This window comes from Zonotrichia albicollis, chromosome 10, assembly GCF_047830755.1.
Source record: "Zonotrichia albicollis isolate bZonAlb1 chromosome 10, bZonAlb1.hap1, whole genome shotgun sequence".
NCBI lineage: Eukaryota > Metazoa > Chordata > Aves > Passeriformes > Passerellidae > Zonotrichia > Zonotrichia albicollis.
Genome location: NC_133828.1, coordinates 13,746,983 through 13,764,571, shown reverse-complemented (window position 1 = coordinate 13,764,571; position 17,589 = coordinate 13,746,983). Strand labels below are relative to the sequence as shown.

Below are 17,589 nucleotides of genomic sequence, written 5' to 3'. Positions count from 1 at the left end.
CCTTTAAAAGGTGCAAGTGGAAATTGCTCTGTACAAGATTCAGCTCCTAAGAAGGGATAACCCCCCCTGTGTTTTGATACTGGTGTTGGTCCTGACTTGGTCTGCAGGGCCAGCTTCCAAAAGCAGTGAAAGCTCAAGCTCCCATCAACTATGTGCAGAGAATCATCAGTTAAGAAAGGCACAGAAAACTGGCTGCTTGTTAATATTCATCCTTAAATGATTTATGAAGCTAAAAAGAATAAACAAGTGACACTTTATATTTTGTTACAGCAGTCTCCTATCCTTGTTTAGTATTGTTAGTGGAGAGCTTGTGTCCAGAAGGGTGTTTGGTGACACCATCAGCTGAATAAGGTCTTTCAGATGTGTCTGTCTGCATTAGTAATGAGAATGCTTGCTCTTGTCTTACAAAGGAACCATTTCTTTAAAATATAGCCTCCTCCTTCCCAGTCCCTCCGCAAATGATTCCGTCATCAGAACTCTCATTACAGCCCCCTTTCATCCCTTTAACGTTGGATGAAAATCTCTTTGTCTTCAAGTTCCTTCAATTATTAATGATTCAGTTGTATTCTTTTTGCCAATTGGTGCAGAGAGAACCTTGGAGCAAATGTGTATTAGTTATTCCATTTATTCTCTCCTCTTCATTCCTTCTGTGGTCTTTCTTAATAGTGCTCTTCTCCTGATTTCTCACTCACAGGTTCTGCATCATTGCATGGGATTTTTTTCTCAGATACAGGAGCCATTGTGCCCAAAGACTAACTTTCTTTTTGAAACCTTCTAAAAAGAGGCAGGGAGCCTTGCAAATGCTGGGAGCATCTTTATTTTTCAGGCTTTATGGTGGTGTTACAAGTGGTCAGGCACCTTTATCTGAACCAGTTGCACCCTGTGGACCAGGTGGAAGTCTTGGGGGATGGCAGGGCACAGACCCAGTAAAATTGTTGGCTCCAGATCCTAAAGTACAATCTGAGTGGGTTTGTGGAGAGGCAGGGGCCAGCCTTGGTGCCCTCTCCACCCCAGTGAGGTCCTCCAGCAGCAAAGAGGGAAGGAGTAGGTGGGGTTCAAGAGCTACAGGTTTTATCCTCTGAGAGACCTAGCTGATGTAGTGGGAGCCCTGTAGGAGCCCCCTTGGCATCCCTTTTCCAGCCCCAGTGTCCCTGAAGCTGTGGGCTTTGCAGCTCTCTGGACCTTCACGGCAGATTGGGGCTGAGATTGCAGCACTCCAGCTAGGAATTGGAAAGGTGTGGAGGCAGCAGTGCTGTACTCTGCTCCAGCAATTCTCATTAGGCTTGGGGAGGATGGAGAGAAGGCAATATAAATTAGTCCTGTGGCCAGCTGAGTTTTGCTGGAAGCTGTACCAGTTGCCCAGTTAGAGAAACTAAGATTCCTGCAGGACAACAGGATCCTTATTCTCTTGAAGGAGGATGCCAGCCTGTCTAGGCACTGCTCTTGGTGCTCTTTGTATAAAAATAAATAGTTTAACCTTCCTCAGTAGCAGGGGTTCTAGTTACCACACACACAAAGATTTGCTTTTAATTAGCCCAGTAAATTACTCTTTTATTCCTCCTTCCTTGATCCCCCTCATCTCCCCACTGATTTAGAATGTAATTGTTTCCTTCCTTTATCTTCAAAAATTATATTATCTGAAATATTTTTGTTACTGCTTGGTTTTTCTGTACTTTGGAGAAACCTATCTGAAAACATGTGCTTTACAAGAAAAGATTAGAAGAATGTTTTCCCAAACTATCCCTTTTGCTTATCTGGACTCTCCCAAGTTTGCCAGTATCTATCTTACTGTGCAGACCCCACATTTTGGCATTTCTCCAGCTAAGACACCACCACCAAAGAACATGGAATAATTATCCCAGTGTTTTAGGGATAGCATCCCCATTAGGAGAAACAAAACTCTGGTTTGTCTTTTCTTTGCCCATAGTAAGTCTTTTCCTGTCAAATAAGTGCCCAGCTACCTATTCCTGGTTTGCCTAGTTATGTGTTTCAGGCTTTGTCTCTCAATATGCTGTTCAGTCCTTTTTTCCTTGATTTCCTGCTTTTACATCTGGGAGCTGCTGTGAACCAATGGTCTTGGTTTAGGAAGATGCTTTCCTGTGACAAACTCATCCTAACTTGGGGTGAAACCCAAATTTGTGAAAGCAAAATCAGGGGTGGGAAGATGAGTTTGTTAGCAAACTGATATTGCCAGAAGTATTTTTTAAGTTGTGCTTTTGCCCTATAGGTATTTAGGTACTTGGAAACAGCTTGGTTTATTTTTTCCAAAATCTTTGCAAAGATGGCTCTTAACTGATTGGTTTGTAATTTTCCACAGCTTCAAGAGATGTTTCGAGAGAGAGTGTGGGGTTTGGGAAGATGTTTGTGAAGATAAAGCAGACTCTTGTCTGGTTTGTTCTGAAGTTTGAAATACTCTTCTTGGGTCAGGGAGGACCCACACAAGTTTCTAAGCCGTATCTTCCTTGTTCTGAGTGTTTCTTAAGTTGTTCTTTCCTATTCTAACCTGAAGTTTTGCTTCTTTTTAAAACAATGATAGGCAGTATTTGCTCACTGTTGATCTTGTGAAAGTTGGGCAATGTTGAGTTGTAGCCTTCTGTGCATTGTCTTTGCTCTGCCTCTCTGCTGAACCATGACTTGTCCTGTCTGCTTTTCAGATCATACAGATTCTTCTTTTGTGGCCTTCTATGTCCCTGGCTAATCATAATTCAGTTTGTTCCTTAGCTTTTCTGATTGTATTCCCATAGTTCTGCTTTCCCTCATTTATGGGATTTATCTCTGTTTTCTGCATGATTTTTATTTGACTATTCAGGCTCTTAAAAAGCTTAGCATATTCTTCATATGTACTTGTAGAGTTTGTTAAAGCTGCTAAACTCTCTTAGTTCTGCCTTTCTTTTCTAGTTATGTGTATCTCTAGGGCCTTGCACAGAGCATAAACCCTTATCTTTTGAGCTGTCTGTGCTTCTGTTCCCTGCCAAACAGGATGGAAGTATTCCAAAGAAACTCAGGTAGGATGGTAGAGGAGCCAAGACTGGCAACTCCTCTCTCCATCCTCCTCTCTACCTTTCCCCTTTTCAAATCCAGATTGTGTTCTCCTCAGTGCTGTAGAATTGCTGTGGGATCACTTCTCTGCTAAACAGCCCCATCCTTTGAAACCAGTGTAAATCAGTGTCTGGATGGCTTATGGTAGCAACAAGTCCTGTGCCAGTCCTTGAAACAGCAGGAGAAGTTTCCTGACTTATTGGCCGCACTGCCATGTGGGCCTGTCATCTAAAATCCCATGGATCAAAGTACCACTTCATCTAAAAGAAGGTCATGTCCCTTGAGGCATATGAGATAAGTTCTAAGGTCCTTCATTTATCCAAAAATCCCTTTTGTCTAATGGCTTTCATGTTTTCTACCCCGTTCAGATAAACTAGATTTGACTATAATCACATTACACTTCCCAAAAGTCTCCTTGGTGATGGTGATTGGATGTGGCACCCTTCACTTTGTACCCTGAGCTCATGGACAGTGTGAGTGCTGTGGAATAGCTACTGTCTTTCAGGCAACTACCTGGTCCAGATGAGAGAAGTAATTTACATGTACAAGCAGCTTAAAAATCATTGTGGACAGTGCTGTGAGACAAGGGTGAATGAAGGCTGTGTTTAAGTTACCTAATCCAAGTCTCCAGTCATTAAACCCATTTTAGTCCTGATGTGGTAAGTGCTGTGGGGTCAGTGGAGCAGTGGCTGGCTCAAATGTGTGTAAGCAAAGAGGCAATTGGAATCATTGTGTTAACCACAGGAAGTCTGCTTTTATGATGATGCAAACAAGAATCAATCATAAGTAGCTAATGAATTAGCCCACAGTATCTGCTATGTTCATTTCACAGTAAATGTGATAGAATCCATGAGGAAACCCTTGCCAAGGGGATCCTGTGCAAAGGCAGTGTCTGTAACATGCAGTGCACACTGCCAGCCCTCCTTACCTCTCTGAAATGCTACAGGATGTGCATAAACACAAATTCTGATCCAAGGAGGATCTGAGAGGAAGATTCTGGAGTCAAGGAAAGGCTTTTAGCAGGGCTTTGTCTTGGAGGCTGGCATGGCTGCTGGCTGTGTTTGGTTTTACTGGAAATGTGCAGGGCAGGCTCAGCCTGGCTGCCCATGTCAGGAGGGGATAAGCTGTTACATCATTCTGGCAGTGCCGTGTCCGAGCCCATGTGGGTCAGGCCGAGGGCCAGCAGTGTGCTCATAAGGCTGCTTTTGTTGTCTGTGCTCTGAGGTGAGCCGGGAGCTGCTTCCCCTCGGCACGGCTCCGGGTTTCTGCCTCACTGCCTTCCTTACATAAAGTGCTGCTAAGTGAGAAGCTGTTGAAACCAATTGTGCTACATGTTACTACATGTTTCTGCAATTCCCATCGCCTGTCTGGTTGGTTTTGCTGTCGAGGAACAGCAGTTAGCTGAGCTAACCAAATTAAAAAAATATTTCTTGAAGGAAAGTATGGACGTAAGAGAAAATAATCATCTGGCAGCTTTTAGGAAGGCAGTACTTAGCTGCTAGAGAACAAATTGATATTTAAGTTGTCCGAAATCAAGATCAAGTTGATCAATCTAAAGATTGCTCTTTAAGCAAATACCTTTTCGCTGGAAGGAGTAGCAGATACCGACCTGTTTCAGGCAAACCTCTATTTTCATTACTGCATTAATTATATCCCAATGTCCTATTGACTGGAAAACCATGTTTTCCTAAATATAAATAGTATTTGAATTGAAATACCATCCAAAACCTATGATTAGACAAACAGCTAAATTTGTATATTTTGCATTGCAGTTACTGCTTTATATGTCTTTAAGATCATGCCAGCTTTGTTTATATTTTAATTGCATGTTTTGCAAAATCTGCTTCAACAAATGATTCATTAGTTTAGAATATTTTATTTACAAATTCAATACAGGATAACAGCTAAGGCTTCTGTTAAAAGTTATGATATGACATTTAATTTAAAAGTGTTAGGTTACCTGATTAAGTGAAGTACAAACTGATACATTAATAAATTCGATTACAGTAGCTGTGATATTTTACAGTAAGCAAGTTTTTGTCTTGACTCATCACCCCACTGGTAGACCAGGAGAGAAAAAAGGTGAGAACAAGTGGTACAAATTCTATCTGCAGTATTTTCTTAGTCATGAGCCATGTGATAGGATGGAGAAACAGTTGGTGTTTCTCTTTGATGCACAGCTTGTCACGTGGAAACCCATCAGGACAAGGGCTGTGTGTTCACTGGTGTGATCTTTGAGCCTCCCACTAATGCAGTGCTGCCTGCACAGCCCTGTCCCAGCCTTCAGAGCCAGCCCTGGGTGTGTGCAGTGCTGTCAGCTGGTTTTGTGGAAAGTCACTCTCAGGTGCCATTGGTTTCTGCAGGAGGGTTGGTTCTTCTGATACAGGGGGAAAGCCAGGAAATGAGCTGAAAATTTGGGTGGCCTTCCAGGAGCAGTGCAGTCCCAAGGCACTTTTGGGCTGTACCACTGGGGACACATCAGATGCCTTCACAATGTTTCAGTGATTCTCTGAGCTGGAGGTTTGCTTCTGCTGTGTCAAAGTTTGGGGTGCGATTGCTCACTCGCCTCTTTGCTTTTCCTTTGTGGATAGATTTGGAGGTTGGGGTGTTTGGTTTTGCCCAGCTGTCAATGACAATAGCACGCCAGGAACAGCATGGGCTGAAAAAGCAGTGAGATAAAGCTGTTCCCCATCCCAGGACAGAGGGGAGGATTTATTTTGGTGTAACTATACAGAAACTTGTGTTGCAGCTGTTACCAGTATCTCTGCCATATATACATACAAGATTTAGGAACTAACAGACACATATAATCAATTTTGCCTTCTTGTTCTTTGGTTCTCACTGGTCTCTAAGTCAGAAATGAAGGATTTCCTCAGAAAGCCCAAGAATTTGGTGGCTTCAAAGTGTTAAGTGCAATATTGGTTGTTCTGAAAAACAGACCTGGGAGTATTTGAATATCCTACATCTTCCAGCTTGATTTTAGTGACATGCTGGCACAGAAAGAAATAGAAAATCCTTTTCTAGGTATTCTGCATATCAATTATTTAGCTGAGGAGAGTCAGCTAGGATTCACAAAAGAGAGATTATGCCTGAAAATATCTGTCTCACATGTTTAAAACAAATAAGCTGAAGTAGGAGAAAGAGAGGCCTGGGATTTGAAAATTCTTTATAGAATCATGCTGCACAGAGCCCCATGTTTTATCAGCTGGTGTGTCAGTGGGTGCAAGAGAGCTGGTCACAATAGGGGGTGATTTTGGATGAATGCTGGGGAAGGGCAATGTCACCAGGACAGGCCTGCTTTATTGGTGGTTTGGGAGGAAGGAGAGATGTGTCCTGTAAAGATGTTGGGATCTGCTGTGGATGGAAAGCTCGTGGCACCACTGGTGTAAAGGTGCATGCTTGTACCTGGAGGAGAAGACCAAAACCAAAGCCAGGGTCCCTCTGCATCCTGAAACTTTCTAACCTGCCCTGAAATCCACGTTACCCACAGAAGCTGCTAACTCAGCCTGTGGCTTTTCATCACTGCTCCACATCCATCCTCTGTTGTGTCAGTAACCACAGGGAGGAAGACAGTGACTCCAGCCTTCCTCACTCCATAGCCCTGGTGAAAGAACTGGCATGCTAAACTGCATCTGCTTTTCTTGAATTAATTAATGCTCTTCTATTTTGTTTTTCCCCTGATTTGAGAAGGGGAAAAACCCCAAGTTTTCCCCTCAAATGGATGGTAAAATAGATAGTCAGATCTTTATTACTACTGCAGAAGATGAGAAAATATTTAGAGAGTCTGGTGAAGCATTTGTCTCCTCTAAAGCTCTCCAGAAGGCAGTCATCCCTGTTTCAAGTGCTAAGACAATAGTGAATAAAAAGAAAATTCCCTGTTCCAGGACTATTTTTACCAGAGTGGTGCAGTTCCTGTTCAGTAGACCTATGCCTCTTAATCTACATCACTGATGATATTGGAAGCTATTTTAGGCATTGCATAAAATGTTCATCCAGTCTTTGCTAAAAAAGAAGCAACCAACCCACGAGTCCTTTGTTAAACACTGGTTGCAAGGCTTCAGCAGTGATTTGGGTAGAAAGATCTCAGGCTGAGGTTGAGGAAGCATCTTGCTTTGTTTGGGAGCAGAGGCTGCGTGTGACCTTGGGAAAGCCCAAACTGATGATTGCTCTTTCCTCCCCCCACCCCCTCATTATCCTGAAAATGTGGAGAACACTACCAATATCTATTTAGGGGTTTGGTTCTTCTAATTTGTAATGGCAGCTGTCTGCTGTTTTGCCCAGCATCTTGCACAGAGGGACCCAGTTTGCAGCTGGCCAGCAATGAAATTGAGTTCATTATCTTGTGTGAATGTGATAATGAAATGAAATAAAACACACCTGAACCAGCAAAATCTTGTAGAGTTTACATCAGACCTCAGTCACAGTGGTGAGATTTACTGAGGTGGTAAATGTCTTTTCTCCTCTTTGAGAAGTAAAATGCTGAAAATGTAATTTAATAATTTCCAGGATTTTGACTTGTCAACTTCCTTACATTTGTGTTTTCACTGTGTTGGGATGCATTCATTTTATGAGATGAGTTTCCTACTTCTGTGAGTAAGCCAGGTAAACATGAGGTTAAATCTCAGACAGGGCTGAGTGTTCTCTGTGTTCCAGCATCTATCTGGATTAGGCTCTTCATCCTTGTCTCCTCCTCTGCCTTTTGTCCTGTCAGAAGTATTTTTATAGGTGTGAAAACATATCTCAGGGCAGCCAGAACAAACTTGATGATTAAGCTGGTTTTTATTTGCACTATCTTAAGATGAAGCCATTTGCTGTGGGCTGTTTCAGCAGCCGCTGTGTCTCTGGAAATGCTGGCATGGGCAGCCTGAAGGTGGTTTGGGTACCCGGTGAAGATCCATCCCCAGGCTCCAGGGTGTAGGACACAGGCTGGCAAAGTGTATCCATCCCTTGTGAGCCACAGGAGTTCTGTTAGGAACATCTGAGAGAAATTACAGGACAGTTTTCAGGACTTCTTATTCCTCCACCATCCCAGCTCCACAATGTTTTGGCTCCCAGAGCTCCTGATTGCTTTGGGCAGTAAAGTGAGCTGGAGAAGTGAGGGAGATGGTAGCAAGGCTGTGAACAAGCACCAGCTGGTAAATGGTGGAGCTGAGGAGGATGAGGCAGGATGAGGGTTTCCTTGGTTTCTGCAGAGGATGATCTTTGCAGTGGCAGCAGCAGGCACCCCTTGCCATGAGTCACAGGAAGCTTTTTCAGAGGAAAGGTCAAAGAATTGCGTTAGTGCCACTCCGGCTTGTTTCTTCCTGCTCCTTCCAAAAGGCCTTTTTGCTGCCATGTCCACTGTCATCCTTGTCCCATGCAGCCTGCCTTCCTCCATTTCCTCATCCTCCTCACTGCTGTGGTGGTTGAGAGAGTGGGGAAAAACTGTCAGCTCAGGAAAGATGCTCTGAAGTTACTAAGATCTGTTTATAGCAGTGAGGGTGGAATTTCTGTTTGATGCAAGGGTTGATGGATGTGTGAAGTCATCCTGTGGTTGCGGGGGAAGGCAGAAGGGAATTGATTCCCTTTGTAGCCCTCTACCCCCAGAATTTTGGGAGACAACCCCTGGTAATCATTGGGGAATTTGTTACTCCTTCCTGTAAGCCCCTTGGTGCACTCAGGGGTAAATGGGGTTTGTTGGACCTCCCCCAAATTTTGTGGTGCAGAGATGTTTCATTTTCCTGTTGACAGCCTTCCCTGTCATGTGCTCTGCTGTCACAGGGACTGAGAAACACCAGGTTACTGCTGGGGAGTGAACCTAGCTGACTTGTGTGTCCTGAGTGCAGGGAAATTTAATCTTGTCTTCAGTCCTTAAGCGTGTCCTGGGCTCATTGGTTACTCCTCACTGACTGCTTCTTTGCTGTATATGCTGTTTTATTACAGACTAAAAATGCTTGAAAACAGACCAGTTCATCTTTTAGTTTTTCTCATATTTTTTTTAAAAATTCATTTATCTATCCCTCCCCAGCTGAGGTGTTCAGCACCCCAGCTCCTCACAGAACACAGGGTGATTTCCAAATTCACAGGTTCCTTTTCCTACTGAGATTAACGTTGTCCTAAAGAAAGCCTTGGAATAAGGAGATGAGATCAAAGCAGACACAGCAACTGAATAGTGGCAGTAAAACTGAAGTCCTCACTTCACAAAGAACTTGTTTCTGAGCTGAACTGTACAGTGAATCCTGTTATACTTGTATTAGTCCTGAAGGGTTCTTGCTTGCCCCTGCAGTCCTGCAGCACTTCTGCATTTTCCCTGGTTTTATTTTCCCCCACTGTGAGTAAGCAAATGCAAGGCTCAAATAGCAGCATAGTCAAGCTGGTTCCAACACGTGAACAGCACTAGATAGAAAAATAAAAGAGGGAGAGCCAATTGCCTTCTTGATCTGTAAAGCAGAAAATACTAAATCCTTCAAGACCTCCTTTTTGTCGTGTAGCATCCATAAACTCGTTTGGGGTTTGGATCGGCATCACGGCAGAACCCGGCTGCGCTGCTGCCTGTGTGCAGTGCAGCCTTGTGTGTGCCTGGCAGCAGCACAAAAGGAACCAGCTGATGATATTCACAGCATTAAAGGCCTGATTCCTGGGGACACACTTGGTTGGATGCAATTAAAATGCCTGTCAGGCATTTGATACCAGCAGCCCCTTGACAAACCGCCTGAGCCGCCGCGAGGTGCAGCATCCTATTGTAAGTGGATGATGGCGGAGCTGGCTGCCTTGGCGTCGTTCTCGAAATTTCTGTGGCCAGTGAACTCCCTCTTCCTCTCCCACTCACCCTCTTTTCCTTTTCACCGCTGCGGGGACTTGTGCTAATTTGCAGTTTTCCTTTTCCTGGCGTGCACATGGTAGAGACAAGCTGGTGGCTTGCAGACTGCGTCTGGCTGGAGACAGGCAGCGAGCCGATGGATAACAACACTCCGGGAGAATGATTATGCAGCAGTTATTTAAGGATAGGCTTTTGGGGTATGGCAGCATATGAGCTGGTAATCATTTCATTTCAAAAATGTCAGCTTTGTTTGTTTGCTTGTTGAGGATTTGAGAGAGTTGTACCTTTATGCTGGAGCTTTTTGGGTTTTGTCTGCTGTAGATTAAAATCTGTAGCAGTGCACGCTGGATGAATTCAAATGAATAGGTAATAAACTTCTGTGGATTTGTTTATACATTGATGCATGCATAGTGTGTGTTATATGCAGACACACCTTCATATGGATATGTTTATGCATATTTTGTCTTTGTATGATAGAAGAAAAACTTTTCTCATAGCTAAAAAGTGTTTTTCAGCAAAAATTCAGTGTTTTCAGGGTTTTTTTGCCCCTCCCTTTGTTTTGTATTAGCAGATTCTTCAGTGTGTAGCCTTGGACGCAGCGTGCTGATTGGAATCTTCTTGTTCGAAGATCGGAAAGGTAGGATGCCTCTCTTTGAATGTGGGGATGAATGTGGCACAGGGTGTGGGCTGCTCTTTGTTATTTTGTTTTTCCTTTTTGATTTAAACAATAGTTGGTGGTTTGGGTTTTTTTTTTTTTTTTGTTTGTGTTTGTCAGCTTTGCAGAGATTTTCAAATTGTCGTGCCAGGCACTGTGAAGTTATTTTTGATGTGTAAATATGTGCTCGAGGTAACTAATTAGCCCTTTTGGCTGCAGCTACCAAAATGTGAGATACAAACCCGAATGCTTGCCTATTGTCTTGTATTAGTGCGGGTGCAAGCTGCCCCCTGTCATTTGGGCTTGTCATAATACTGATTTTAGCACCAGCAAGGACAGGGTTAAACTGGCAGGCTTGTTCCAAGCAGGTACAACCTCTCCCAGGAAAGCAGCTCCTGGTCCCAGCAGCCTGTCAGTGCTGGGTGAGCATCTGTCTGATGGCTTTTTCACATACCACTGGCACTTCAGAAATGATGCCTGCTATCAGAAGGAGGAAAGCAAGCTGGGTCTTTCTGGCAATGTCGTTGCTAACTCCCAGGAGTAGCAGTTTATTGTCGTCTTCCCCTAGTTCCTTTTGGGTGGCGTTGCTTTAAGCCTTTGCCTCTGTAAAGGAAAGAGGGAGGTAAAATGTTGCAGAATAAAATCTCTAAGTTACTTTGTGTTGGACTTCCAGGTGTGTCAGGTAGTTAAGGAATACAGATTTCATTGATTTGTAGTCAGGACTGTGCTAAAAAAAATAAAAAAATCCAGGCAGGATTGAAAATCTGCTCCCTTCACCTTGATGGAGAGAGGAAAAGGTATATCCATCTTGAATTAACTTCTCAGGTGCCAGTTCTCACCCAGCACCTACCAAAGCAGACTTTATGATGATGTTCTCTGCTATGGTGCCCTACAGGTTTCCTGTTTCTTGGGTCTGCATTTGGACCTGGAGGGAATGTGTGCAATCACAATATGCATGTGGCTTTAGTCTAAAGTTTTAGGGGCCTTTTAAAAACCTGAAAAAAAACCCACAGCATTTTTTCTGGGAAGGTGGTTATGTTTCCCTCTTTGAGAAAGCCTGGGCTCCTGAAATGGCCATTGTGGCTCCCCAGACAGGGAGGAATCCCAAGCACGAACCTGGGCACTGGCAAAGGTGTGGGCCACTGCTAACAGCAAAGCATGCCTCAGAAAGGTGGTGAATAATCAATATCATTGAACCATAGGGCTGCTTGATAGATGCTGTTTCCTGAGGGAAAGCACTGTGAATTTTTCCAGATATTCGCTCTCCTGTTTTCTTACATACAATTCTATTATTTGTTTCCCCTTTCTACACATCTTTCCATTCTCTTGGCCCCTGTAGTTTTTCTATCTTTGGCAGAAGGCTTTTACCTAATAGATTTTCCTGGCTGAATAAATTATTTTGAAAGGAATTCTTTACTTGCTAGTTTATCTTAGCTGCTTTTAATACTGTTTCCTCCTGGTTTCAGTTATCACTAGACTAATTGAAATAAGAAAGCCTGGAGTAAATAGTGTTTAAAATGCTTTAATTTGTGAAAAATGCATTTAATGATTTGATTTTAGCTGAGAGCAAGTCCCTTCTCTTCTCTCTACTTTTAATTTCACTTTCACTGTCCAAGGCAAGAAGCCAAACTGCAGTCTCATTCTGATTTCATTAATGTTTTGCGAACTCTGTCTCAAGGACTAATATTGCTTGCTGGGCTTGATGTCAGAATCCAAGGTTTTGCTGCAGCATTGGAGAAGGGGAAAGGAAGGCTCTCTCACAAATAGGAATGATGGCATTGTTAGCAGGCAAGTAGAACTGCCTAGTTTTTATAGTATTGGTGGATAAAGAGCCCAAAATTTTGGCGATGTGATCCCTTAGATCCCAGCAGGTTTTCATCTGGTGTGGAAATGTCTCTTATCTCCTGTGCACAGCATCTTATCAGTCCTCTATGGCATCCTAAAAACAAAGAAAGGGCATCAGCTGTTTGTTTTTAAATCAGAGTTGGTGGAGACTGAATTTTTTTACTACATATACAAATGCTTATACATTTCTTGTACTTCTGATTAGCAGTCATTTTGGCCTCCTCCTTTTATCTGGGTTTTTAAGATTCACGTTACAAATCATTCCTTTGGGCTACAAAGAAGAAAATGAGATGTTATCATGACAAAAATGGAAATTATTTCAAACAATATAATTTTTGTGACGAAGAGGTAAGGAGCACTTAGGCTGTAAGAGGAGATTTAATTCGAGATTCACAGGACTTAAAAAACCTGTGGCCACAGGGTTGGCTTGCAATATCAAAAAGAGATCAAAAGGAAAAGAATATCAAAGGAAAAGCATTTTGTTAGCTGATACAGAAGGCAAGAGAAGGCAGAGTGTGCAGCAGCAATGAGGTGTGCTGGATCAGAGTGTGTGGGCTCCGAGGCATTCACCCAGGGTGACGTGATGGCTGGCACCCACCTTCCATTGGACATATGACATGGTGACCAGATGAGCCAAAACACATGGTGCCAGTTCACCCCCAGGGCTCTCCTGCAGGGAGCAGCTTCAGGGGTGAATTTGGGTCTCTGTGGCTGCTCCTGCCCTCAGATGGTCATCTGGCTTTTAACCCTGCTCCTAGTGACCCTCACAGAGGAGGTGAAGAGGCTTTATGGCTGTTCTAGGCTGGGTCTAAACAGCCTTGGTTTGTTTGCCAGGGTTAGACCACCAAGATTGGTGTTGTCTTGTCCTGTGGTTACATGGAACAAGTATTGGTTTGAGCATTGGAGTGAATGGTGCTGACTTTGATTTGTGTCTTGTGCTTGATGGTGAGCAACTGTCAGTGATGATTTTCCTGCTGTTTTACTGATTACAAAGGCTGTCTCCTAGGCAAATAGTTTGGTGGCAAATAGGGGTCCTGTATTATGGCTTTTCTTTCAGCTGCAATGTGAGTGGGGTCATTTGCAGGATCTGCTTTTTTTTACTTGAATGTCAGCTTTCATGGGACTTGTAGGAAGGCAGCTACCTGTAACAAAACAGGTTGAAATTGGTCAAGGGACTCAAAAGTTACTATCTGCAGAGAATATAATCTACATCAAACTTTCAGTGACTAAGACTGGAGCTGGTGCATCCTGATGAAAGTTCTTCCATATGCATTTGCATCTTGTGTCCTCTCCTTCCATGCCAGAGCTTCCACTATTTCAGTTTCTGTGTGCTGCCAGCTGGGCAGGGCATGGCATGCTCTAGAGCTGCTCTGGCCATTGTGTGTGTGTGCTGCCTGTCTGGAAGGTCAGAGGCACTGAGTGGTGAGGTTATGGCAGTGCTTTCTTCATGTAAAGGAAGAATTCAGTTCAATTTTTTCTAGGAAGAAAAGCTTCCTTAATTCTTTGTCAAGCTACATTTAATTTTTAAAAGCTAAGGATAGTTAGACAGCAGGGTTTTGGTTTAGTAATGTTAGAAAGGACCTTGTGTAACCTGTCAAGAAAATAATCATGAAACCCCAAGAATCCAATGGAGGATGAACTGGACCAGGAGCTGGGCTGACATGGCCTCAACTGGAGGAAGAAGGTGCACCTGCTTAGGTGCAGGCCTGTGATTCTTGTGAATGGCTGTAAAACTGCCAGGTTAATTCCTGAAAGTTTGTCTCCTCTTTCTCTTCCTTATTTTCTTTGTCTCTAAAACAGACAAAGAAATGCCAGTGTATTTCTGAGGAAAAGTATTCAGCTTTACAAAATGATTGAGATCCTTGGTTACAGGAAGCTGTGAAATTTGGTCACTAGACTTAGGATGGTGGGCTTTGTTTTGGCTGCAGTACCAAAAGAGTTTGTGGCATTACTGCATTAGCAGTAACAATAAAAAGGTTAAAATACATTTACTAAGATTTGATTTCTCCCAGCTTCACTCATCAACTTAACTTTTCCTCCTTCTTTGCTGTATTGAATTACATGATGATCATAGAGGTCAGTGATGACATTTAAGATGTTAATGAATAAACAGTGATCAATTAATCAGTCCCATTTCATGCAAAGGAATGGCTGTTTCCTGATGGACGCTCAGCTGGCATACGAAAGCTGGGAAGGGCAGAGTCTGTGTTGCCAGTAGCATGCTAGGAGAATCCTCTGTAGCAGCAATGCTGCTGACTCATGCTTTACAACATTCCCTGGAACATTCCCTGGCAGGCTGGAGGTGCAGATTAACTTCCTTTCCCCATCCTGCTCAGGGGACAATGCATTCCATTATTTGCCACCAGGTGAAGCCTCTAGATAGTTATGCACTGCTGCAGTTATCACTGACCTTTTATGGGGTGCATTAGCACGGAGCTTGCGAGAAATCACGGGCAATTTATTTTAATGCTTTGGGTGTCAGTCGCTGCTAAATCACAGGAGCTATTTGCATTTATTTTCTGAGTCATCCCAGTTCTTGTGATAAGGTGATTTTTTCAGTGTATATGGTTAGTAAACTGCATTTATCTCTACTTTTTCTTACTTAGGTGTGTGTATTTTGCTTAAAAATGCAAATGTATGCCTTAATTGGCTAAAAGAAAATCACATGTAAGGAGGTGCCTTTCTTTGCCTTCTCATTGTTAAGGGGAAGGGGTTCATGTCTGCTGGAAAGTAGTAGGGGAAAGATCAGAGGTGTGCATTAAGTGACAGGATAGAAGTCCCTGTGTCATCCAGTTGCTTCTGTCTCTGTGGTTCCCAAGTTGCTTCCTTCCACATGCCCAAAGGGACCGGAGCACTCTGCTGCTCCTCAGCACGGTAGCATTTGATACCGAGAAGCTTGATCTTGTGGTAGAATTCATAGCCCTGAATTTGCTTGGGGAGAAGAAGATACATGGGAGAGCTCTGGGGACTTGCACATCCTCTAACATTTATTTCAGGTGTTTGAAGTACAGATGTGGAAACAAGGTCACAACACACCTCTGTGGAAAGTTCCTTGACAAATCACTGCCAACTGCAAGCACAGGGCAGCACAGTCCAAGCATAGATAGTACAGCAGAGAGGAGATTGTGCTGAACTGGTGTCTCATTTTTGCTCTGGAGAGGGCCCCTGGTTCTTCCTGCTCTGCAGTGCCAGGAGCTCTGCTCACTTGCCTGTGCAGCTGTGCAACCTGTAGTGTTGGTCAGGGTGCTCTCAGGCCCCACGTGGGCTTCTGGCAGCACTGCACAGGCCAGGGGGATGCCTCAGGTTCTAGCTTTTATATTTTTCAGATTCTGTGGTGCTTTACTGTGTAGTTCTGAGCTTCATATTAGGGGTTAGTAAGCTCTTTTCACAAAGTAGCTAGACAAAATAATTCCTTTCCTAGATGGGAACCAGGGGCAACTGATCCAAATCTCAGGCTCAAGAGCACAAACAATGTGGACTGAGGAGAGAAAAACAAGAAGGGTGGGAATTAATCATCTAAAGCTGTAATTAGACAATTAACTCCAATATGCAAATGGAACAAAACTTAGAGAAGTGACCGACCCCATGACCAGTTGTCCATTTTGTGACCATTTTGGTTCATCTTGGGTGCAGCCCTGGCTGGGCTCTTGTGCTGCCCAAGGTGCATCCATTGAGGCCTTTTAATAAATCCCTGCTTTATTCTTTAACTCTGTCCGGCCTCTGCTCTAGGTCAGCCTTCTCAAGGCATCAAGGGACTGCTGCTCTCTTGCAACTGTGTTCTACACCTTCTCTGAGCATTGGAGGGGCTTTATTGGCATTTCTGCGGTGATAATTTTCAGTATAAGAAGTCAGTGGAATTGATTTGTAGTTTTACAAGCTTAGAAGTCTCTCTTGCCAGGATGGATTTTCTAAACCCACAGCCTCCTCACCCCCCTGTTTTTAAAGCTTGATTTCTTCTTGGGTGGATGTGCAGTGCCTGGGAGAATTGAGTCCTCTTCTTGGAAAGCTGCCATGAAGTATGGCTGCAGTGCAGCTAAGCATATTAACAATCACTGAAGTAAGAATTGGTGCCATTATTTGTAGAGATGGTGTTACATAATGAGAACAGCAGTACTTGTGAGGTCAGAGTGAGGCATGGGCAGAACTGCTCACTGCACCAACCTTCCCTGAAGAAATGCCCTTGAGGCTCTGAATGAATGAGCTCAGTCTCAGGTTGCTGCTATTTGGTGTCCATTAGTAAACATGTCTTTCAGCAAACACTTGTGGAGGTCATTATGGAAAGGTAAATTCAAGGCTAATGTATACAACTACTAAAAGGAGTTTTACAATTGTATTCCAGCTAGTGTGGGTAAAAACTTTAAATACCAATGTGTGTGTAACAAGGGGGAAATTTGAGCACTTCAGTGATTAATTTTAGAACAAAAGAGATGGAAACCATGCTCTGTGACACGAGTAAGGCATCCATGCAGCTCATAGTTTGCAAGACATAAATAATTCCCTGAAAGTACTCACTAAAGAATAAAAATCCCCAAAGAAAATCAAAAGAGAAGAAAACAAACAAATCAAAGACAGAGTTCTTTGTGGTTGCCTGGCACTATCATCTGAATTTGTGCACATTTCTTGGTTCCCATTAATTCTGCTGTGCCCCCTAAGTGTTGTGTTTTGCAACTCTTGTAGTGGGTGGGTAGGCGTAAGAGCAGAGGAGTCAGAGATTCTGATCCTCATAAACCTGTTAGTTCAATGTGGTGGAATGGCCCTTAGTTCATGGAACTGGCTAGGTTGGATTCTTGGGAGTGTCTGAGTGGGCATATTGTTATTGTGGTGCAGTCCTGTTATTTTCAGTGTTGTTGTCCTTTAACTTTTACCTCAGAATGATATTTACAGGTTGAGCAAAGCCTAGAGCCTACCTTACCTTGTGTGCTGTCATGTCTCATTTTGAGTGTCTGTAGGAAAGGCAACGTGTTTAATCTGACTTAGCATATTGAATGGAGGGAACCAGAGCAGAAGGGAGTGTTGAATCTAACAGTTCCTGCTGCTGGGCATTTGTGCTTGGCAGCCCAGGTGCAGGTCAGAAGTCTCTGCACAGCTGCACTGCTGTGGTTTGCCTGCACAAGTTGGACGTGCATATCTTTAGGCACGAGGGTCTGCACATGGCCACAGAAATGCCTCCTGATTCTGCTGTGCCTGTGCTGGTGTTCTCCACCACATGTGGAGGCCACATCTGTGCCTTTTGCTGAAGGGCATGCCAATT

The 17,589-nt window shown here is 43.5% G+C and overlaps 1 protein-coding gene across 48 annotated transcripts in view; it reads left to right on the top strand.

Moving 5' to 3' along the window:
- Window positions 1–17,589, top strand: part of MAP2 (microtubule associated protein 2) — a 218,760-nt gene that overhangs the window by 82,690 nt on the left and 118,481 nt on the right. For 28 of the 48 annotated variants that reach the window (XM_074548077.1, XM_074548080.1, XM_014266963.3 and 25 more), the window contains one exon: window positions 10,410–10,475. The exons of 3 other annotated variants lie outside the window; for them this stretch is intronic. Coding sequence is in view for 10 of the 45 variants with exons in the window: in XM_074548068.1 (XP_074404169.1) it covers window positions 10,410–10,475 (66 nt within the window). In the remaining 35 variants the exon portion in view is untranslated. 17 more of the 48 variants (XM_074548082.1, XM_074548073.1, XM_074548070.1 and 14 more) reach the window with 5 other exon arrangements.